General features: G+C 45.0%; 1 protein-coding gene across 3 annotated transcripts in view; it reads right to left on the reverse strand.

Moving 5' to 3' along the window:
- Positions 1-5,356: 5,356 nt before the first annotated feature.
- The window catches only part of ADA2 (adenosine deaminase 2), a 30,123-nt gene continuing 16,304 nt past the window's right edge, over positions 5,357-19,175 (reverse strand). For all 3 annotated transcript variants that reach the window (XM_023548975.2, XM_023548974.2, XM_023548973.2), the window contains 6 exons: positions 17,971-18,098; positions 15,921-16,011; positions 10,274-10,382; positions 6,675-6,832; positions 5,879-6,081; positions 5,357-5,616 (listed from right to left, as the gene is read on the reverse strand). In XM_023548975.2, the coding sequence (XP_023404743.1) occupies positions 5,523-5,616; positions 5,879-6,081; positions 6,675-6,832; positions 10,274-10,382; positions 15,921-16,011; positions 17,971-18,098 (783 nt within the window). In that variant the 3' untranslated portion in view covers positions 5,357-5,522. The remainder of the gene's footprint in view (positions 5,617-5,878; positions 6,082-6,674; positions 6,833-10,273; positions 10,383-15,920; positions 16,012-17,970; positions 18,099-19,175) is intronic.

The following is a 19,175-nucleotide window of genomic DNA, read 5'->3' on the forward strand; positions in this document are numbered from 1 at the left end:
TCCAACCCAGAGGTCGCTTCCAGCTCTGAAAACTCCACGGTTTTCTATTCTTCCAAATCATTTCTGTTCTCTCCCCTTTTCTTTTCTTTGTTGGTTCCCATGCCTTCCCTTGAAACAGCTGGGACCAGTGGGACGTGCGGTATCAGGACTAAAGAGGCAACAGCGGGGTTGGAAGATGGGTTACAGGCAGGGGGAATTGGCAAATACAAAGATGCCCTGCGGATAAAGAGGTTTCTCACTGTTGGGGAATGGAGTTACAGACACGAGAGGGGCCAGACTGGAATAAATGCTATGGTCTTGAATGGAGTTAGAGGTATGCATACAGACTCATAGTTTTTTAACATACATAGAATTTTGGAAATAAATATAGATGTATGTGTGCATATATTTTTATGTAATTTTGTATTTTAAAATAAGTATAAATTATATTTACGTGTAATATAGATAAGCCAAAAAACCTGTTGCTGTAGAGTCGATTCCAACTCATAGCAACCTTGTAGGACAGAGTAGAACTGCCATGTAAGGAAGCTGACTGCCACATCTTTCTCCTGCTTGAATATATATATGTACATACATACATAGGGGTGTGTGTGTGTGTGTGTGTGTAGATACATGTATCACCATAGCAGTGGGCACATCTAGAGCCCAGACTATGGCTTCTATATATTGTTCCCTACTAAAAATAACCAGTGCTCCTTAGAGAAATGGTTGGTCCCAGGGGTGGAACAGGGCATGTACAAAATGAACCTAGAACATTTTATTGTGTCAGAAAATAAGAAAGTGCTCAGAAAATGATGGGGATTTATCAAAAGGTCCCAGGAGCCAGCTTAACAGGTTCCCATGGCCAAGTCTGGGATGACTTTGAGCACTAAAATAAATAATAATAGTAATAAACTACAGCTCATTGCATCAAATCAGAATCCACAAGCCATACTTATAGCAGAAAACAAATAAATAAGAGAAAGCTTTTCCTTATAATAGATTACTGAGGGATAAATATGGAAGTGGTGGGATTAGAAAATCCCCATTTGGTGATTGTTTTCCAAAAGGGGGCTCCAACAACATCTCTTGTTCTGGATGGCCTTGTTACGAGGCAACTTTGACAGTGCTCCACCAAGACATTTTGTCTCTGTCCCCTCCCCCTTGAAACTGGGAGGGTGTTTGTGACTGTTTTGACCAACACAGTATGGCAGAAGTGATACTGCATGGCTTCCAAGACTAGGTCATAAAAGCTGATGGTCCTTCTGCTTTGTTCCTTGGAACACTCACCCTTGAAGGCTTCGGCCACTGTATAAGGAGTCTAACTGCCTGAGGCCACCATGCTGTGAGGAAGCCCAAACTACCCCACGCAGAGAGACTACATGGCTGGGCCCTGCGACAGCATAATGAGAAAGAGATGTCCAGCCAGCCCCCAGCTGCTCAGGTCACCATCTAACTGCAAACTCATGCAAAACCCCCAAGCCAAAACTCCCCAACAGAGCATTTCCCAAATTCGTGACCCACAGAAACTATGAGATGGCAGTATCTTATTAATGTTAATTTCCTAATTTAGATGGATGTAAACCCTGGTGGCTTGGTGGCATTGTGGTTAAGAGCTATGGCTGCTAACCAAAAGATCGGCAGTTTGAATCCACCAGGTGCTCCTTGGAAACTCTATGGGTCAGTTCTACTCTGTCCTATAGGGTCTCTGTGAGTCAGAATCAATTCAATGGCAATCTGGTTTTTTTTTTTTTTCAGTGTGTCCCACTGCTGGGGAAAAAAGCATATATATATGATTGATTTGTGTCCCCCCCAAAATATGTATTAAAGTCCTGACCCTTGTACCTGTGGAGGTGATCCTATTTGGAAATAGAGCTTTCTTGTATGTTAATGAGGCCATACCAGAGTAGGGTGGGTTTTAAACCTAATCACTTCTGAGTTTTAAGAAGAGCAAAATAGAGGAATACAGGAGAAGACAGGTGCCATGTAAGGACCCGTCCACAAGCAAAGGAACCCCAAGAATTGCCAGCCCATTAAACCCCTTACGTCAAGTTGATTCTGACTCATAGCAACCCTATAGGACAGAGTAAAACTGTCCCATAGGATTTCCAAGGCTATAATCTTTACGGAAGCAGACTGCCACATCTTTCTCCTACAGAGCCACTGGTGGGTTCAAACCACCCACCTTTCCGGTTAGCAGCCAAGCACTTAACCATTGCGCCACCAGGGCTCCTTCGGATTACCAGCAGACACTAGAAATTAAGAGAGAGGCCCATAGAAAGAGGCCGACATACATGGCTGAGACTCTGATTTGGACTCTTAGCCTCCAAAATTGTAAGAAAATAGATTTTTGCTCTTAAAGCCACCTACTTGTGCTATTTCTGTTACAGCTGCACTAGGTAACTAAGACAATGTATATGTATGTGTGTGTGTATATACATGTATATATGTGCTATTTTTATCCAACCAATTGAGAGTAAGTTGCAGACATTATGCCTCATTACAACTAAATACTCCAGCATGTATCTCCTAAAAGACAGCGACATTCTCCTCTGTAACCACACTACAACCACACATATATATGCATATATGGAGAGAGAGAAAGAGAGGGAATGATACAGCAAATGTTGTTAAGTGTTAACAATTGATGATCCTCAGCAAAGAGTATATGAGTTCTTTGTGCTATTCTTGCAACTTTTCTTGAAGTTTAAAATTATTTCAAAATAAAAAATCATAGCTCTATGGTTTCCCCCGAGGTTGAATCCCGACCTCTAACCTGCTGGGAAACAGGATGACTTGCACCTCCCAGAGGCAACGCTGGCAACAGCGCTTCCTCTGTTTGCATTTCCAGAAGCCCCCTGCCCTTCCCCCAGGAGCTGTGCAGACTGAAGCACAAGCTCCAGGACTCAGGAGGAGCAGGCTGGGCGGGGACCATCACCAAGGGTCAGACATGGAGACTGTTGGTGATAAGCTTGGGAAGTTAGTGACTCTGAGCGTACCAGTCCAGACGACTCATCTGACCAAGAAGAAAAAAAGATTTAACCTCATGCTAAGAAAATAATAACACAGTGTGTTAATTCAAATTACGAAAAGATGTTAATAGAAGGTTTTACTGCTGATTTCCTTTAAGTAAATTATAGATGGAAAGCCTCTCAGGTGCTGCATGATTTAATTTGTAAAAATTTAATTAACACAAACTTTTCCAAAAGTCAGGGCACCCTCTCGGAAGTCCTGATGAAGAATGAGCGGAATCAGTTTTATCTAGTCTACCCCTGGCATAAATGTTTCTCAGGTCCGAGGAGGCTAGAGCCTGTTTCCAAGACTAGTTTTCCTTTCCCTGATCTCATCTTCATAACTCAGGGTCTGGTTCACCTGGTGTTCCTAGTTCTCTGACTAGGACTCAGCCTGTTCAACTAACTAGGCAGGTAGTCAAGACAGAAGGCAACAGCTGGTTGGTTTTACCAAGTCAGAGACCACACCAAGTTCAGCTCAGAGACTTTAAGCTCCTGCCTGTGCTGGAGGCCTCCTCTAGCCATGGCAACTTGCTGCTGATACCCATGCTGCTAAATTCTATCATCACCCTTTATTAAATCTAAATCTGCTCAGTTGAGGCCTAAAAGAAATCTACTGGGATTGATTCAAAGACCCTCAGAAATAGACAGGATCCTAGAGGTCATTTTGTTCTACTGGGTCCCCAGCCTGTGTTGAAGACCCCTAGTCAGCAAGGCTTTTCCCATACCATTAAGCAGAGAAGAGCTGGCTGCTAGCTGGCTGCTGCCTGGCGGCACGTGATACAGGTGATGGATGATGGATGGGAAGACATTTGAAGTCACCTGGGACTTCTAAGGAATTCTTTGATTCTCCCTCATCTCTTTTAGTGGAGTGAAGATTGAGCTAGCTTCTTGCCTTTCTTCTCTCAAAGATCAGGCAAGGAGTCAGACTGTGATCCCACAAGGTCTTTTATTTGGGGAGACACTGCTTTACTCCCTCCTGCCTCAACAACTAGCTCAACAGATATAAAATACAGCCATTCCTTCAACAAATCTTTTACTGAGTACTAACTAGGTTTGGGGTACTGAGCTAGGCTCTAGGTTCATAGTGTGAATGACACATGCATTAGTGCCTCCCCACATGGAACTTACCATCTAGTGGAGGGAGGGGAGACTGTAAACACAGAAATAAATACATAATTATAAATCACATAACAGTCATGAAGAAAAAGAAGAAGGTGGTATGCAGGAGAATAATAGAGGCTCAGGAAAACCTTTCTGAGGCAGTGATATGAATCCTGAAGCCTAAAAGATAAACAGAAGTTAGTTAGATAAAAGTGGGAAGAAAGAACATTGAAGGCAGAGAGAATGAAGAAAGGGTTAGAATGGAGCTTGTATATTTGAGGAACAAATGACCAGTGTGGCCAGAGCACTAGGGGCAATAGAGGCAGGTGCCAGATTAAACAGGGAGCTATATGCCCTGTTGAGACTTTCAGATTTTATTCTAAGTGCATTGGGTTGTAAGCAATGGAGTACTCAAATTAATTTAATTTTAAAAAGTCACTCTATAGAGCTGGTGGTCATGCAACATTGTGAATGTACTAAATGCCCCTGAATTGTGCACTTCAAAATGGTTAATTACATGTTATGTGAATTTTACCTCAATTTAACAAAAGCCACTCTGCTCTGTGTAAAAAATGAATTAGAGGGGCAAAGAGAATAAAAGGGAGATCAATTAGGAGGCCACTGCAGTAACTCAGGCAAGAGGTGATAATGGCTTGGACTCAGATAATAGCAGTAGAGGTAGAAAGAAGTAGGCAGATACAAGATACATTCTGAAGGTAGACCTAATTGGACTTAATGATGAACTGAATGTAGGGAGCAGGGGAGAGAGTAGTGCCAAGAATTTCTCTGAAAATTTTGGCTTTGGGCAACTGGTTGGAATGGATACAGGTGTCATTTACCAGGATAGGAAATGAGCAGTTTGATGAAAACAGAGCCAAAGTTCAAAATTGCTCATAGTAGGTTTCTGAGATTTCTGTGAGTCATCAAAATGAATAAATACATTTTGAAATCACCAGGAAATAAACGGTATTTGAAAGCAGGGGAATAGATGAGACTACCCAGGAAAAGAGTATAGAGAAATGAAGAAGTGATAAGAGAGCCCAGACTGAGCCCTAAGAAAATCCAACATGGAGATCAGATAGAGAAGGAGGATTTGGGGAAGGGATTCCAGAAGCAATGGCCACAGAAAGAGAAGAAGAAACCAAGGTAGCTGATGTCACTTAGTTTCGGAGGTAAGAATATTTAAAAACGATGAGTTTGGTCAGCTGGTCAAATGTTTCTAGAGTCAAACAATACAGAGGACATTGATGACCTTCACAAGGTCAGTTTTGATAAAGTAATGGAGACTATATTGGAGTGGTTTTGAGAATGATTAACAAAAAGTAAAGATAGCTGGTACAGGGTAACTCTTTTTGAGATTGGCTAAAATTTTTTTCTTTTTTTTATGAAGGGAAGCAGGAGAATAGCTGGGGAATGGCTGTCTTCTCCTCACTTCTTAATCAGGTCATGTATAAAATTATCCCATGTCTTCTCCCAGATCTTCATGGCAGTCTTTTTCTCAGTAGGCAACATGGCGCTGTATCTGCAGGAGAAGAATAACCTAGGTCAGCCCCAGGTGAAGGGTCGAGGAACAGGACAGGGTGTGTGAGGGGATCTCAGATCCTCACAGAGCACATTTCTCCCTAGTCCAATAACGGGAGCAGAACAGAGATGTAGGGAAAACCCAGAGACCATTCAGGCTTCTACCCCAAACCTCTAGGAGAGATAAACACAAGTTACCGCATGGTAGTATGGAGGGATGGAAGAGAAGATAGGGGAAATGGGACATGTACAAGGACACTCACTTGATGGAGTTAGTGGCCAGCTGTTTGAGTGTCCTCAGGTCAGCATCCATCCCCCCAATGCCCATGAAGACCTCATAGAAATCATGGGTCAAGCCTTTGGCACCAAAGAAAGCTGGGTCATCAGAGCTGATCACCATGGGGTACCCAACAGCCATGAAAGCAGTTGCAGGGTGGATTCTCAGGTCAGTCACTAACTTCAGAACCTGTGCAAGAAAAGTCAAGGGAAAAAGATGAACTTGGATCCATAAAAAGAGTCATCACAAGGCACAAGGGAGGTGAGACCTTGAGCAGCTCCTTTCTTATCCCTATCACCAGTCTGAATATCAGGATGACTTCTGACACCAGAAGTAGATCCAGTCCTCAAGCTCTTCCTGACTTTTTCCAAGTGTCATCACCACAACAAACTTGTGGTCTGACTCTTGCTTGGTCCTGCTCAGAACAGTAAGAGAGACAGGTGTTCAAAGGATCCAGGAAACTGCTGGAAACAGCAATATCCTATTGCCCTTTCCTTCCCACTCCACTGGCCTCTGCAAATGTCACTTCAGTTTTGCCCACAGCTTTGCCCAAAATTCCACCCCAGTGGAGACTCTCATTGCTCCTTCATTATCATGAGCAGTTTAGGCAAAGGTCCATTCCTAAAAATCTTTACTAAAAATGGGGGTGGGAGAGTTGAGGAATATAGAAAACCAGTGAGTTACAGAGAGAGGAATTATATAGGAGAAAGCTTGGGAAATAGGGCAGAGGTTGAGGCTGGGGGCAAAGATCAAATTGGATTAGTGCCATGGATCATATATACCTGGTTGGAGATGGGACAGACTTCTATGGGGATGTCCCTTTTCTTTAAATCTTCCATGACTGCTGGGTGTTTGCTCAAAGCAAATCCGTGTCCAATCCTGGTAGAGTTCAGTATCAGGGCATCCAGAAGGTTATCGTCTATGGAAGTACCCTGCCAGTCTGGGGATGTAGAGATAGTCTTCAATAGGGTTGGATCTGACCCACAGACCATCCTCACACAAAGGTTCCAGATCCCACCCCCAGCAAGAAAAGGAAGAGAAATTAACATTAACATTATACACATACACATGCATATACATATATAAAATTTTTTCTTAGAGCAACGCTAAGGAGATGTACTGCATTCCACCCCCCCCTTTTTTTTTTTTTTTGGTAACAGATGAGGAATTTGTAACTTAATTATAACTTAAGTAGGTTTTATAAATGGCCTAAGAACACTCCACTGGTAAGTAGCAAAACTGGGTTTCAAGCCTTGGTCTATCAGACCCCAGCTTCAAAACTGGGTTTCAAGTCCATATTCTTTCTTCCCCTTTTTATTTGTTTCTAAAGTGATTTTCTGGGAATTTTATGCTTATGGTTCTTGTAACAAAGTGTTGCTGATTCTCTTACATGTAATGTCATTATAATTATCTGTATGTATTGACTTTATATATTTAACAGTGCCCTTGGGACAGGATCAATCTATGACATCGCAATGACCACCACCAACTAATAAAGCTGCAGCAGGTGCTGTTGGCTGCCTACTCACCAGGCGTCCCCACTGTACCTCCCTTGCTGACGGGGCCCTCTTTCAAGGGTGAAAATTCCATATCCTGACTTTCCTGCCTCCCTTGCAGCTAAGCTAGCCCTAATGCTGACCTGTGAGGTTTTCTGCTGGCGGAGCTTCTGGATCTTCCTCCCTAATTAAAAAGACATGCATTGGGGGAAATGTATTCTCTTTTGTGTCAGGGGATGTGGCAAGCCTGAATGTGACTTCATCATCTCATGACCAAGTGGGGGCAAAATCACCAACTCGATGAGGATGGCAGAAATTGCTTGTTATATGAGATAATAAATGATCTTATTGTAAACCTACATATGTGTACACTCCATTCCTTGTAGCCAAAAGCATCGTGAGTTACATGCAAAATATGAAAATTCTATTTTATTGTTAGAAATAAAACCCCAAAATTCCCGTTGCTGGCTAAAGTATGTATATCAGGTAGACTTTAGTGGTTTCTTAATCTAGTACTTTCTTTTTAAAGACGTCTTCTTTTTTTAAATAAGGACATTTCTCTCGGGTGTTAAATACCCAAGTTCAAGCAAAATCCTCTCCTAGGACCACACATCCTGAAATTTGATTAGGTTCCACATTACATTGTTTTGTACTGTTCTTAATGATTTCACACAAGTTAGGTATGATCTTTCCAATTTGACCACAAGCACTTTAAGGTTAAACCCACCCCACTCCCATCTCCCACATACAATTCTTTAAATCTCCTAGAGCAGACTTTGATCTAAATTGGATCTAAATTGACTCAAAATGTCAGGAAAAGGGATTAATGCACATGGACCCTTTCCCTGAGAGATGGCCTGATACACTGGGGTTTAAGCCTGGTTGTGAAATACAAGCTTCCCACTGCTCCCTCCTTCTCCTGTTGGTCTGCCGAGGGTGACAGGTGCCTTAGGCTCTCTGAGGGATGCTGGGGGGTGGGGAGCAGGGGGTGGGGACGTATCAGGGGCTTCTCTTCTGGTCAGAGTCTCCCTGTGAACTCCCTCCCCCCAAATCTTTATTCCTCATCTGACAGCTCAGCCATAACCTGGTGGTTTACACATTTTAGGGACTGGATTAAGGTAGAGACTGAGAAAGACCGTAGAATGAGCTTTGGGAAACAAAGAAGTGGCTGGACTAATGGCATTTCAGAAAGAAAGGCAGCAGGGGCTGCTATGGCAGGGCAGGGTCTCCTCAGTACTCATAGGTGGTGGGCAGAGCCTCCTAAGGTGACAGAGCAGGCTAGTTCTGGTCCCTCTTCTGCCACTTGCTGCTGTGTGACTTTGGACAAGCCAGTTAACCTCTCAAGCTCAATTCACTCATTATGAAATGGTGATGGTCGGAAAAGTTTCAAATTGAGACTCTACGGCTTACTAGTACTTTAACACTGAGCCAGTCATTCTGTGTTTGGGGCCTTAGGCTTATTCATCTATAAAATGGGGATAAAACACCTACCAAGCAGGACTGAGGTGAGAGTTAACAATAATATATGCTAAGTGCCTGATACACAAAAGCCACTTAATAAGTAGTAGCTATTATTATTACCATAGTTATTCCTTTTCCGCAGAGCTGCTGTTAAGAATAAACGAGATAATGGATATGAAACCTGTGGCCATCTAGTCGATTCTGACTCGAACAGACCCTATAGGAAAGAGTAGAACTGCCCCACAGGGTTTCCAAGGCTGTAAATCTTTATGGAAGCAGACTGCCACATCCTTCTCCTGCGGAGGGGCTGGTGGGTTCAAACACCAATCTTTCAGTTAGCAGCTGAGCGCTTAACCACTGCACCACCAGGGCTCCGCACAATGTATGCGAAAGGGATAGAAAACAACTATAGAGTTCGTGTGTGGTGCAAGTGGTCAACACATGAGCTGCTAACCAAAAGGTCGCTAACCAGAGGCACCTTGGAAAAAGCCCTAGTGATCTACCTTGAAAAGATCAGCCATTGACCTCTGGGATCTTAAACTGTAGCAAGTGGCCATCTAAGATGCATAAATTGGTCTCAGTCTACCTGGAGTAAAGGAGAATGAAGGACACCAAAGACACATGGTAAAGATGAGCCCAAAAGACAGAAAAGGCCACACAAACCAAAGATTCCATAAGCCTGAGACCGGAAGAACTAGATGGTACCTGGCTACCATGAATCACTGCCCTGACGGGGAACACAACAGAGAATCCCTGATGGAGCAAGAGAACAGCGGGATGCAGATCTTAAATTCTTGTAAAAAGACCAGGCTTAATGGTCTGACTGAGAATGGAGGGCCCCTGATGGTCATGGTCCCCAGGCCCTCTCTTAGGTCAAGATTAGAACCATTCCTGAAGCCAACTCTACAGACAGGGATTGGCCTGGACTATAAGATAGACAATGATACTGGTGAGGAGTGAGTTCTTGGCTCAAGTAGACACTCCTGTCTGGTGGTGAGATGAGAAGGGAGAAGGGGACAGGAGCTGGTTGAATGGAACGGGGAATACCGGGTGGAGAGGAGGAATGTGCTGTCTCGTTAAGAGGAGAGCAGCTAGGAGTACACAGCAAGGTATGTGTAACTTTTTGTATGAGAGACTGACTTGATTTGTAAACTTTCATCTAAAGCACACACACACACAAAAAAATCAGCCATCAAAAACCCTGTGGCATACAGTTCTACTCTGACACACATGGGGTTGCCGGGAGTTGGAGATGACTTGGTGACAACTGGTAAATAAAACAACTGTAGACTAAAAGGATTTGATATTGGTACCACTGCCCCAGTATCCTGCCAGTACTCTTGGATGATGGTGAGGAACTCCCCTGTCCACCACCTCCTCCACCCACTGTCACCCACTGTTTGAATCCCATCCAGGTGGCTCACCTGTCTCTCCAGCATGTAAAAAGTATGGTAGTTTAACGCCTTCCAAAGTTGGAATCAGCAGAGCGTCCCTGTAGTAGTACAAGGTGTGTCCAGTGTCCTCATGCCCCACCTGTAGGACAAAGAGGGGACGTGGGGGCGTCTGCTTGGTTCATGCTTCACTTTGCTAAGGTGCCCCCTGCAGTCTGTAAACACTGTCCACTGTACCCTGCCACTACAGCTTGGGGCTCTTGGTCACATACCCTGTTAAGAATGACCAGTAGCAGAGTTGGGAAAGAGAAGAAAGTGCAGTATTGCTCTGAAATAATTTCTCCCTTCTTCAGAGGCTTTACCTTCTATGCTCCCAGCCCTTTCCAACTTGTCTTCTCACATCACCTCTGTTGCAGCACTGAACTCCTTGGGGGAGTGGGGGGAGTAGACAGAGGGAAAGAGACAGATAGAAGGAGAAAGACAAAAAGAGAGACAGACAGAAAGACAGAAGGAGAGAGAGTCAGAGAGAGAGGGCAAGAAAGACAGAAGTAGAGAGACAGAGGGAAAGAGACAGAAGCAGAGAGGGACAGAGGGAGAGAGAGACATACACAGGGAGAAAGAGGAACAGAGACAGAGAGACAGAGACAGAGTGCACACACACCCTGCACCAGGAGTCAGGAGGACCCAGGTGCCATCCATCACCTGTGAGGCCCTGCACACATCAATTTCCCTGTGACTCAGCTGCTCAGCTGTAACATGAAGAGCAACTAGACCAAAATCCTGCTTTTCAACCTAAGCCACACTTGCCCGCAGGGCTCTGTAGCTCTGTGCTAGCAGTAAGGTGCTTCAGAATAAAAAGCACGCCTCCTACAGAATGCTAGTTATAATTAGTGGGGGTAGAAAGATGTGTGTGTGTCGGGGGCGGGGGATGACATTTTTATAATAAAACAAGCGTGGATACTCAATGGAGTAGAATGGAGTATAGAATTGAAAGGAGCTTAGGGCTTGCAAGTGGACCCCTTTGAACAACCATGTATCGCCCTCTGACCCCATTGTCTCCCAAGTACTTGTCCATCAGCTGTACTGGGTCTGGCTATTTCTGAAGTTCTGTAAGAAGAGTGCTCCCTCTAAGTTCTGACATCCACTGCAGCCTTTGTCAGTACTGTACACATTGGGAGGAAAAGAGATGGGGGAAACTTCTGACCCTTTGCTCCAGAGGCCAGACCCTTTGAGCACTCACAAGGACCCCAGGAGGACAGCCTGAGCCCAAACTAAAACGATTCATGAAATCTACTCCTTTGGGCTCTGGCTGGTCTGAAGGCAAAAGCTTAAGCACAGTTTCAGCTAAAATGTACAGATTATCTAAGAGGGAGTCAAGACTGCCTTTTAGAGGGTCTAAATTAATTTAGACTTCTTAATTAGATTAAGTACTTAATTACAGTAAGGAGTTGTCACCTGGGGAGCCTGGCCTGTCTGTTAGGGCCTGGTGGGGTAGGGGGTAGGGGTGAACAGCAGCAACAGCTGTGGGTATGCAGCTTCAAAAATAGGTGGGTAGAGAGTTACTGCTTAATGAGTTTCTGCCTGGAGTGATGAAAAAGCTTTGGAAATAGACAGTGATAGTAGTTACACAACATGGTGAATGTGATTAATACCACCGGATTGTACACTTAAAAACGGTTCAAGTGAAAATAGGGACAATGCTAGGAGCCCTAATACATGGCATAAACAGTATACAAAACATTACTAAGAAAGCACAAACACCTGAAGAGAAACTAAATGACTGGAAGCTCCTAAAAATCAAGCACCTATGCTCATCCAAAGACTACACCGAATGAGTAAAAATATTACCTACAGACTTGCAAGGAGTTTTTAGCTATGACATTTCCGATCAGCATCTGATCTCTAAAATCTACATGATACTGCAAAAACTCAACTACAAAAAGTCAACCCAATTAAAAAAATGGGCAAAGGATATGAACAGGCACTTCACTAAAGAAGACATTCAGGTAGCCAATAGATACATGAGGAAATGCTCACCATCACTAGCCATTAGAAAATTGCAAATCAAAAACTACAATGAGATTCCATCTCACTCCAACAAGGCTGGCATTAATCCAAAAAACAAAATAATAAATGTTGGAGAGATTGTAGAGAGACTGGAACACTTACACACTGTTGGTGGGAATGTAAAATGGTGCAAACACTTTGGAAATCGATTTGGCACTTCCTTAAAAAGCTAGAAATAGAACTACTACATGACCCAGCAATCCCACTCCTTGGAATATACCCCAGAGCAGTAAGAGCCTTTACATGAACAGATGTATGTACACCCATGTTCACTGCAGCACTGTTTACAATAGCAAAAAGATGGAAGCAACCAAGGTGCCCATCAATGGATGAATGGATAAATAAATTATGGTATATTCACACAATGGAATACTACGCATCGATAAAGAACAGTGATGAATCTGTGAAACATTTCATAACATGGAGGAACCTGGAAGGCATTATGCTGAGTGAAATAAGTCAGTTGCGAAAGGACAAATATTGTTTCAGACCACTATTATAAGAACTTGAGAAATAGTTTAAACAGAGAGGAAAATATTCTTTGATGGTTACAAGAGTGGCGAGGGAGGGAGGGAGAGGAGTATTCACAAATTAGATAGCGGACAAGGCCTATTTTAGGTGAAGGGAAAGACAACACACAATACAGGAGAAGTCAGCACAACTGGACTAAACCAAAAGCAAAGAAGTTTCCTGAATAAACTGAATGCTTCGAAGGCAAATGAAGCAGGGGCAGGGGTTTGGGGACCATGGTTTCAGGGGACATCTAGGTCAATTGGCATAAAAAAATCTATTAAGAAAACATCTTGTATCCCAGTTTGGAGAGGGGCATCTGGGGTCTTAAACACTAACAAGTGGCCATCTAAGATGCATCAATTGGTCTCAATCCACCTGGAGCAAAGGAGAATGAAGAACACCAAAGACACAAGGTAATTCTGAGCCCATGAGACAGAAAGGGCCACATAAACCAGAGACTACATCAGCCTGAGACCAGAAGAACTAGATGGTGCCCGGCAACAACTGATGACTGCCCTGACAGGGAACACAACAGAGAAACCCTGAAGGAGCAGGAGAGCAGTGGGATGCAGACCTCAAATTCTGGTAAAAAGACCAGACTTAATGGTCTGACTGAGACTAGAAGGACTCTGGAGGTCATGGTCCCCAGACTTTCTGTTAGCCCAAGACAGGAATCATTCCCAGAGCCAACTCTTCAGACAGGGATTGGACTTGACTATAAGATAGGAAATGATACTGGTGAGGAGCAAGCTTCTTGGCTCAAGTAGACACATGAGACTGGGTGGGCTGCTCCTGTCTGGAGGGGAGACAAGAAGGCAGAAGGGGTCAGAAGCTGGCTGAATGGACACAAAAACAGAGGGTGGAGAGAAGAAGGTGCTGTCTCACTAGGGGGAGAGCAACTAGGAGTATATAGCAAGGTGTATATAAATTTTTGTGTGAGAGACTGACTTGATTTGTAAACTTTCACTTGTTGCTGTTAGGTGCCATCGAGTTGGTTCCGATTCGTAATGACCCTATGCACAATAGAACGAAACACTGCCTGGTCCTGTGCCATCCTCACAATCGTTGTTATGCTTGAGCTCATTGTTGCAGCCACTGTGTCAATCCACCTTGTTGAGGGTCTTCCTCTTTTCCGCTGATCCTGTACTTTGCCAAGCATGATGTCCTTCTCCAGGGACTGATCCCTCCCAACAACACGTCCAAAGTATGTACGACGCAGTCTCACCATCCTCGCTTCTAAGGAGCATTCTGGTTGTACTTCTTCCGAGACAGATTTGTTTGTTCTTTTGGCAGTCCATGATATATATTCAATATTCTTCACCAACACCACAATTCAAAGGCGTAAATTCTTCTTCAGTCTTCCTTATTCATTGTCCAGCTTTCACATGTGTATGATGTAATCAAAAATACCATGGCTTGGGTCAGGTGCACTTTAGTCTTCAGGGTGACATCTTTGCTTTTCAAGACTTTAAAGAGGCCCTTTGCAGCAGATTTACCCAATGCAATGCGTCATTTGATTTCTTGATTGCCGCTTCCACGGCTGTTGATTGTAATTCTTGACAACTTCAATCTTTTCTCCGTTTATCATGATGTTGCTTATTCATCCCGTTGTGAGGATTTTTGTTTTCTTTGTGTTGAGATGTAATCCATACTGAAGGCTGTGGTCTCTGATCCTCATTAATAAGTGCTCCAAGTCCTCTTCACTTTCATCAAGCAAGGTTGTGTCATCTGCATAATGCAGGTTGTTAATGAGTCTTCCTCCAATCCTGATGCCCCGTTCTTATTCATATAGTCCAGCTTCTCGGATTATTTGCTCAGCATACAGATTGAACAGGCATGGTGAAAGGATACAACCCTGATGCACACCTTTCCTGACTTTAAACCAATCAGTATCCCCTTGTTCTGTCCAAACAACTGCTTCTTGATCTATGTAAATATTCCTCATGAGCACAGTTAAGTGTTCTGGTATTCCCATTCTTCGAAATGTTATCCATAATTTGTTATGATCCACATAGTCGAATGCCTTTGCGTAGTCAATAAAACACCAGTAAACATCCTTCTGGTATTCTCTGCATTCAGCCAGGATCCATCTGACATCAGCAATGACATCCCTGCTTCCAGGTCCTCTTCTGAAACCAGCCTGAATTTCTGGCAGTTTCCTGTCTATACACTGCTGCAGCCGTTTTTGAATGATCTTCAACAACATTTTGCTTGTGTGTGATATTAATGATATTGTTCTATAATTTCCGCATTTGGTTGGATCACCTTTCTTAGGAATAGGCATAAATATGGATCTCTTCCAGTCAGTTGGCCAGGAAGCTGTCTTCCATATTTCTTGGCATAGATGAGTGAGCACCTCCAGTGCTGCATCCATTTGTTAAAACATCTCAATTGATATTCCATCAATTCCTGGAGCCTTGTTTTTTTGCCAGTGCCCTCAGAGCAGCTTGGACTTCTTCCCTCAGTACCATCAGTTCCTGATCATATACTACCTCTTGAAATGGTTGAATATCGACTACTTCTTTCACTTAAAGCAAATAGACTTTTTTTTTAATTGTTAAAATGACAAACTTTGTGTTATGTGTATTTTACCACAGTAAGAAAAAGTTTTTTTTTTAAAGATGAGAAGGAAATAGGATGAAGGCGAGGGAGGGGACAAATTTCCTGTTGGGACTAGCCCCATCTCAGGCTCTGCTTCCTGACAGGACTCAGTCTGTGTGCTGTGGTGGAGTAGGGGGAGTGTGGGTATGATTTTAAGAGTCAGAAACAGGCGGGCAATTTGGGCTAGAAAAGGGGTCAGCAAGCAGGGGAATGGGGAAGGAGCCCTTAATTATTGTCCGAACTTGCTAAATTTCTTCCTTTATCAGAAACTTCCCTTTTCAGCTGTCCAGCCCTTTCTGTTCTCCCTCCTCCCATGGCTGCCACCCGCTGCAGGCTCCTAGGGATCCTCAGCTCAGGACTCTGGCCAGGCCTGTGCCATCAGCCCTGAACCTCTCCAGAGGGTTTTCTCGTGTGCAGCGCCACGTGTGGTCCCTTCACGAAGAGCTGCCTGCCTGGCCATTTCTGCGTACAGAGCTGGGGACTAATGAGCCCAGGTTACCAAGTCAAACCCTGCCACCATCGTGGGGAAACTGGTTCGAAGAGCCATGGCTGTTTTGACGGATGTTTTGATGACAGATACATTCTTGAATCTGAGAAACAGAGAGAAGCACAGAGATGGCATGACTTGGACTATGTAAGCTGTGGAGTGGTTCCCTCTTGGGGCTGATCTCATCCAGTCCAAGAGTAGAGCAACCATTTCCCAAATCCTCAGCCCCACTGCCCATATGGCCTCATCCCCACCAGACTGTGGTGATCCCTTTAAATGGCTCCACCTGTTAGATATTTCTCCCAAATCCATCTCTGCTGAAGACCCCAGCTGGCTCCAGAGGGACCTACTGTCTCTGAGAAGCAGGCAGGGTAAGGGCTCCCAGGGGGCAAATTGTCTACATTTGGATGAAGCAAAGTGGCCTTGCCTAAAACTTGCCCTGCCTCCCTAAGAGGGTTCCTGGGTCCTGGACGTGGACCCCATTTACTGGACACCTGTGAAATGCCACAGGTCATTCAAGTTCCTGACGGATAAGTGGGACCCAGGAAACATATTTCATCTTTCACTGGTTCAAGCAGAAACGCCTGGGTTAGGCACTGGTCCCAGAGTCCTGGGCCCTCCAGAACCATATAACCAAGCTGTCTTACTTCTCTTTGACACCACTCTCTCCCTTCAAGTCCAGGATAGGGACGAAGCTAACAGCGTAACAGTGAAAGCACCAAAAGACAAACGTTTGGCATGACTCTGTGACAGGACAAAGGTCTCTGCTCAATTCCATGGGGACTTAGTTTGTCCTGCTTCCCAGCCCCCACCCACCTCTTCTCCTCCAGAGCCCTAAGGGAGCATGGGGGCCATTTAGCCACAGAGCTCACCCTCACGCACTCACACTCCCCTGCTCCTGGCCCTGGGAGGGGGCAGTTGGTGCCAGGGAGCCTCTGAGTGGAACCAGCTGGACCCCATCCCACAGGTTCCATCCTGGGCTGGAGCTCTCTCGTGCAGGGTCTCACTCCTGCAGTCCCCCAGATCCCTAGGAGGAGGGGAGGGGATTTGGGGAGGAGGCTCTGAGAAGTTTGATTGCTGCAGAGCCAGCCCTGTGGGAAAACAAAACCCAAAACCAGTGCTGTCGATTCAGTTCTGACTCATGGCAACCCCATGTGTGCAGAGTAGAACTGTACTCTATAGGTTTTTCAATGTTGTGACCTTTTGGAAGCATATCACCAGGCCTAGTCTTCCGAGATGTTTCTGGGTGGGTTTGAACCACCAACCCTTCGGTTAGTAGTCAAGCTCTTAACCGATTTCACTATCCAGGAATGCCTAGCTGCATGGGAGGGCCGAGTGAATGGAAGTTCTGCCCACTCCTGCCATGCCCCTCCCCTGTCCTGACCGGAGTGATCCCATCTGGCTGCTATTTTTGTGTTCTTGGACACGTACAGGTCATAGGCCTTAGTCTGACTACGCTTTGACATGAGGAGAGAGCTCTTCATTTGGTAAGATAAGAAGGAAAGTCAAGTCTGTAAGCTTTCTGCATTTGCTTGGTCAGTCCCTTCGTCATACCCCCAGGTCACACACATATAGCATTGTGGGGTCTCCACGCATGAGGCTGAGCCAGGTTGTACCCAGGGTCCCCTCACCTATCCGGGCATCCCCCACAGCCACACGAAGCACATGGTGACATTTGGCAGAATCCAGTGGCAAACTGAAACAAAGAAATGGGCCAATTATCCAAAAATCCAGGCAAAAACAACATATCCATACGTGAGTCATCCAGGCCCATGTGGGCTTACAGCCTAGAATTATCTGGAATATTGCCAGAGTTCTTTGTTTCTGTTTGTTATGGATGCCCAAACTAGAGGTGATGTAACGGACACATATCCCCGCTTTGTGGGATCACACACAAACACACAGGCCCAGCACATGGCTGTCTACCATCAAGCTGCCTGACTCCCAGCCTGCTGCCTCCAGATTACCCTTCTGCCTCCCCTTCTCTCCCTTCCCAACCTGGCGTCTGCCCGCATCCAATACACCCAACTCTTGTAGCTTCAGGCAGACTCTCTTTTCTTACCTGCGATCCGAATAAATGAGCTTGAGTCCAAGAAAATCAGGATGATCCTTCGCAAATACCTCAGCCACTTCCTTGTAAGTCTTCACGCTCCACGCTTCGTCATGCGTCTCCCCGTTCAGTTCGTACACCTGGGAGGAAAGCATGGTGGAAAACAGACATCAGAAGTGGGCAGAGTAGGACATATTTGCTAAACGCCAGTATTCTCTAAAACCAGATGGACTTTGTACTTTCCTTGTTCAATGTTTTTTACGGCCTCTTACATTTTCTTTGCTGCTTTATTGGAAGTCCTACCTCCCTCTGGGATAACATGCTTTGACGTTATGAGGCAGGGATTTCTGCCTGTCTTGTTCATTACTGGGCTTCCGCACCTAGAACAGTGTATGGCACGAGGTTAAAAAAAAAAACGCCCATTGCTGTCTAGTTGATTCTGGCCCACGGTGATGCCATGTGTGTCAGAGTAGAACAGCGCTCCATAGGGTTTTCTCGGGGATCATCTCTATGCCTCTCACCACTCTCCCACTTTCATCCTGGTTGAGCCATCGTGTGCGCCACGGCCACCTCTATCAGGGCTGCCCTTCGCACTCTGGGTGTCTGCCCAGCTCTTCTCCCCTCCCCAGGCCTTTGGAGTAGCCTTTTGCTCTTTGATCTCCCAGGGATTCTGTGCTGCCTGGGTTGGCGGAAGTGCGGTGAGTGGACAGCTGCGTCCAGCCCCTCCTTGGGCCTATTGGTCTTTGCTGTTTGATTTCCTCTGCTGCTGCCCCACAAAGCCTGGTGTTTTTCACACACTCCCCCATAAGGCAGCCAAGTCTTCGCACCACCCCCCCCCCAACAAAGACCCTGGGCTCCCTGTTGTGAGGGGAAGTTTCCCTGATTGCTTGGCCTGGGGTGGACATGCTCAGCATTACTGACCGTTAAGACTGCCAGCACCTTCCACGGAGAGAACCATAGGTATTGTTACCTGAGTATCTGGTATTGCCTGTTATTATGCTCATTTACCAAGAATTTTTTAAATGAGCTTTTCCTCTCACTGATCCAGAGATTCAACCTTCTCTTCAACAGACTTCCAGGCACTCTGTTAGAACCTTCAAATCCTCGATGCTGAAAGAAGCCTATATGCTTTAGCCAACAGTTCTCAAAGTATGGTCCAAGGACTCCTGTGGGTTTCCTAGGCTGGTTCAGGAGGTCTACCAAATTAAAACTCTTCA

The sequence above is a fragment of the Loxodonta africana genome, chromosome 4 (assembly GCF_030014295.1).
Source record: "Loxodonta africana isolate mLoxAfr1 chromosome 4, mLoxAfr1.hap2, whole genome shotgun sequence".
NCBI classification, from domain to species: Eukaryota; Metazoa; Chordata; class Mammalia; order Proboscidea; family Elephantidae; genus Loxodonta; species Loxodonta africana.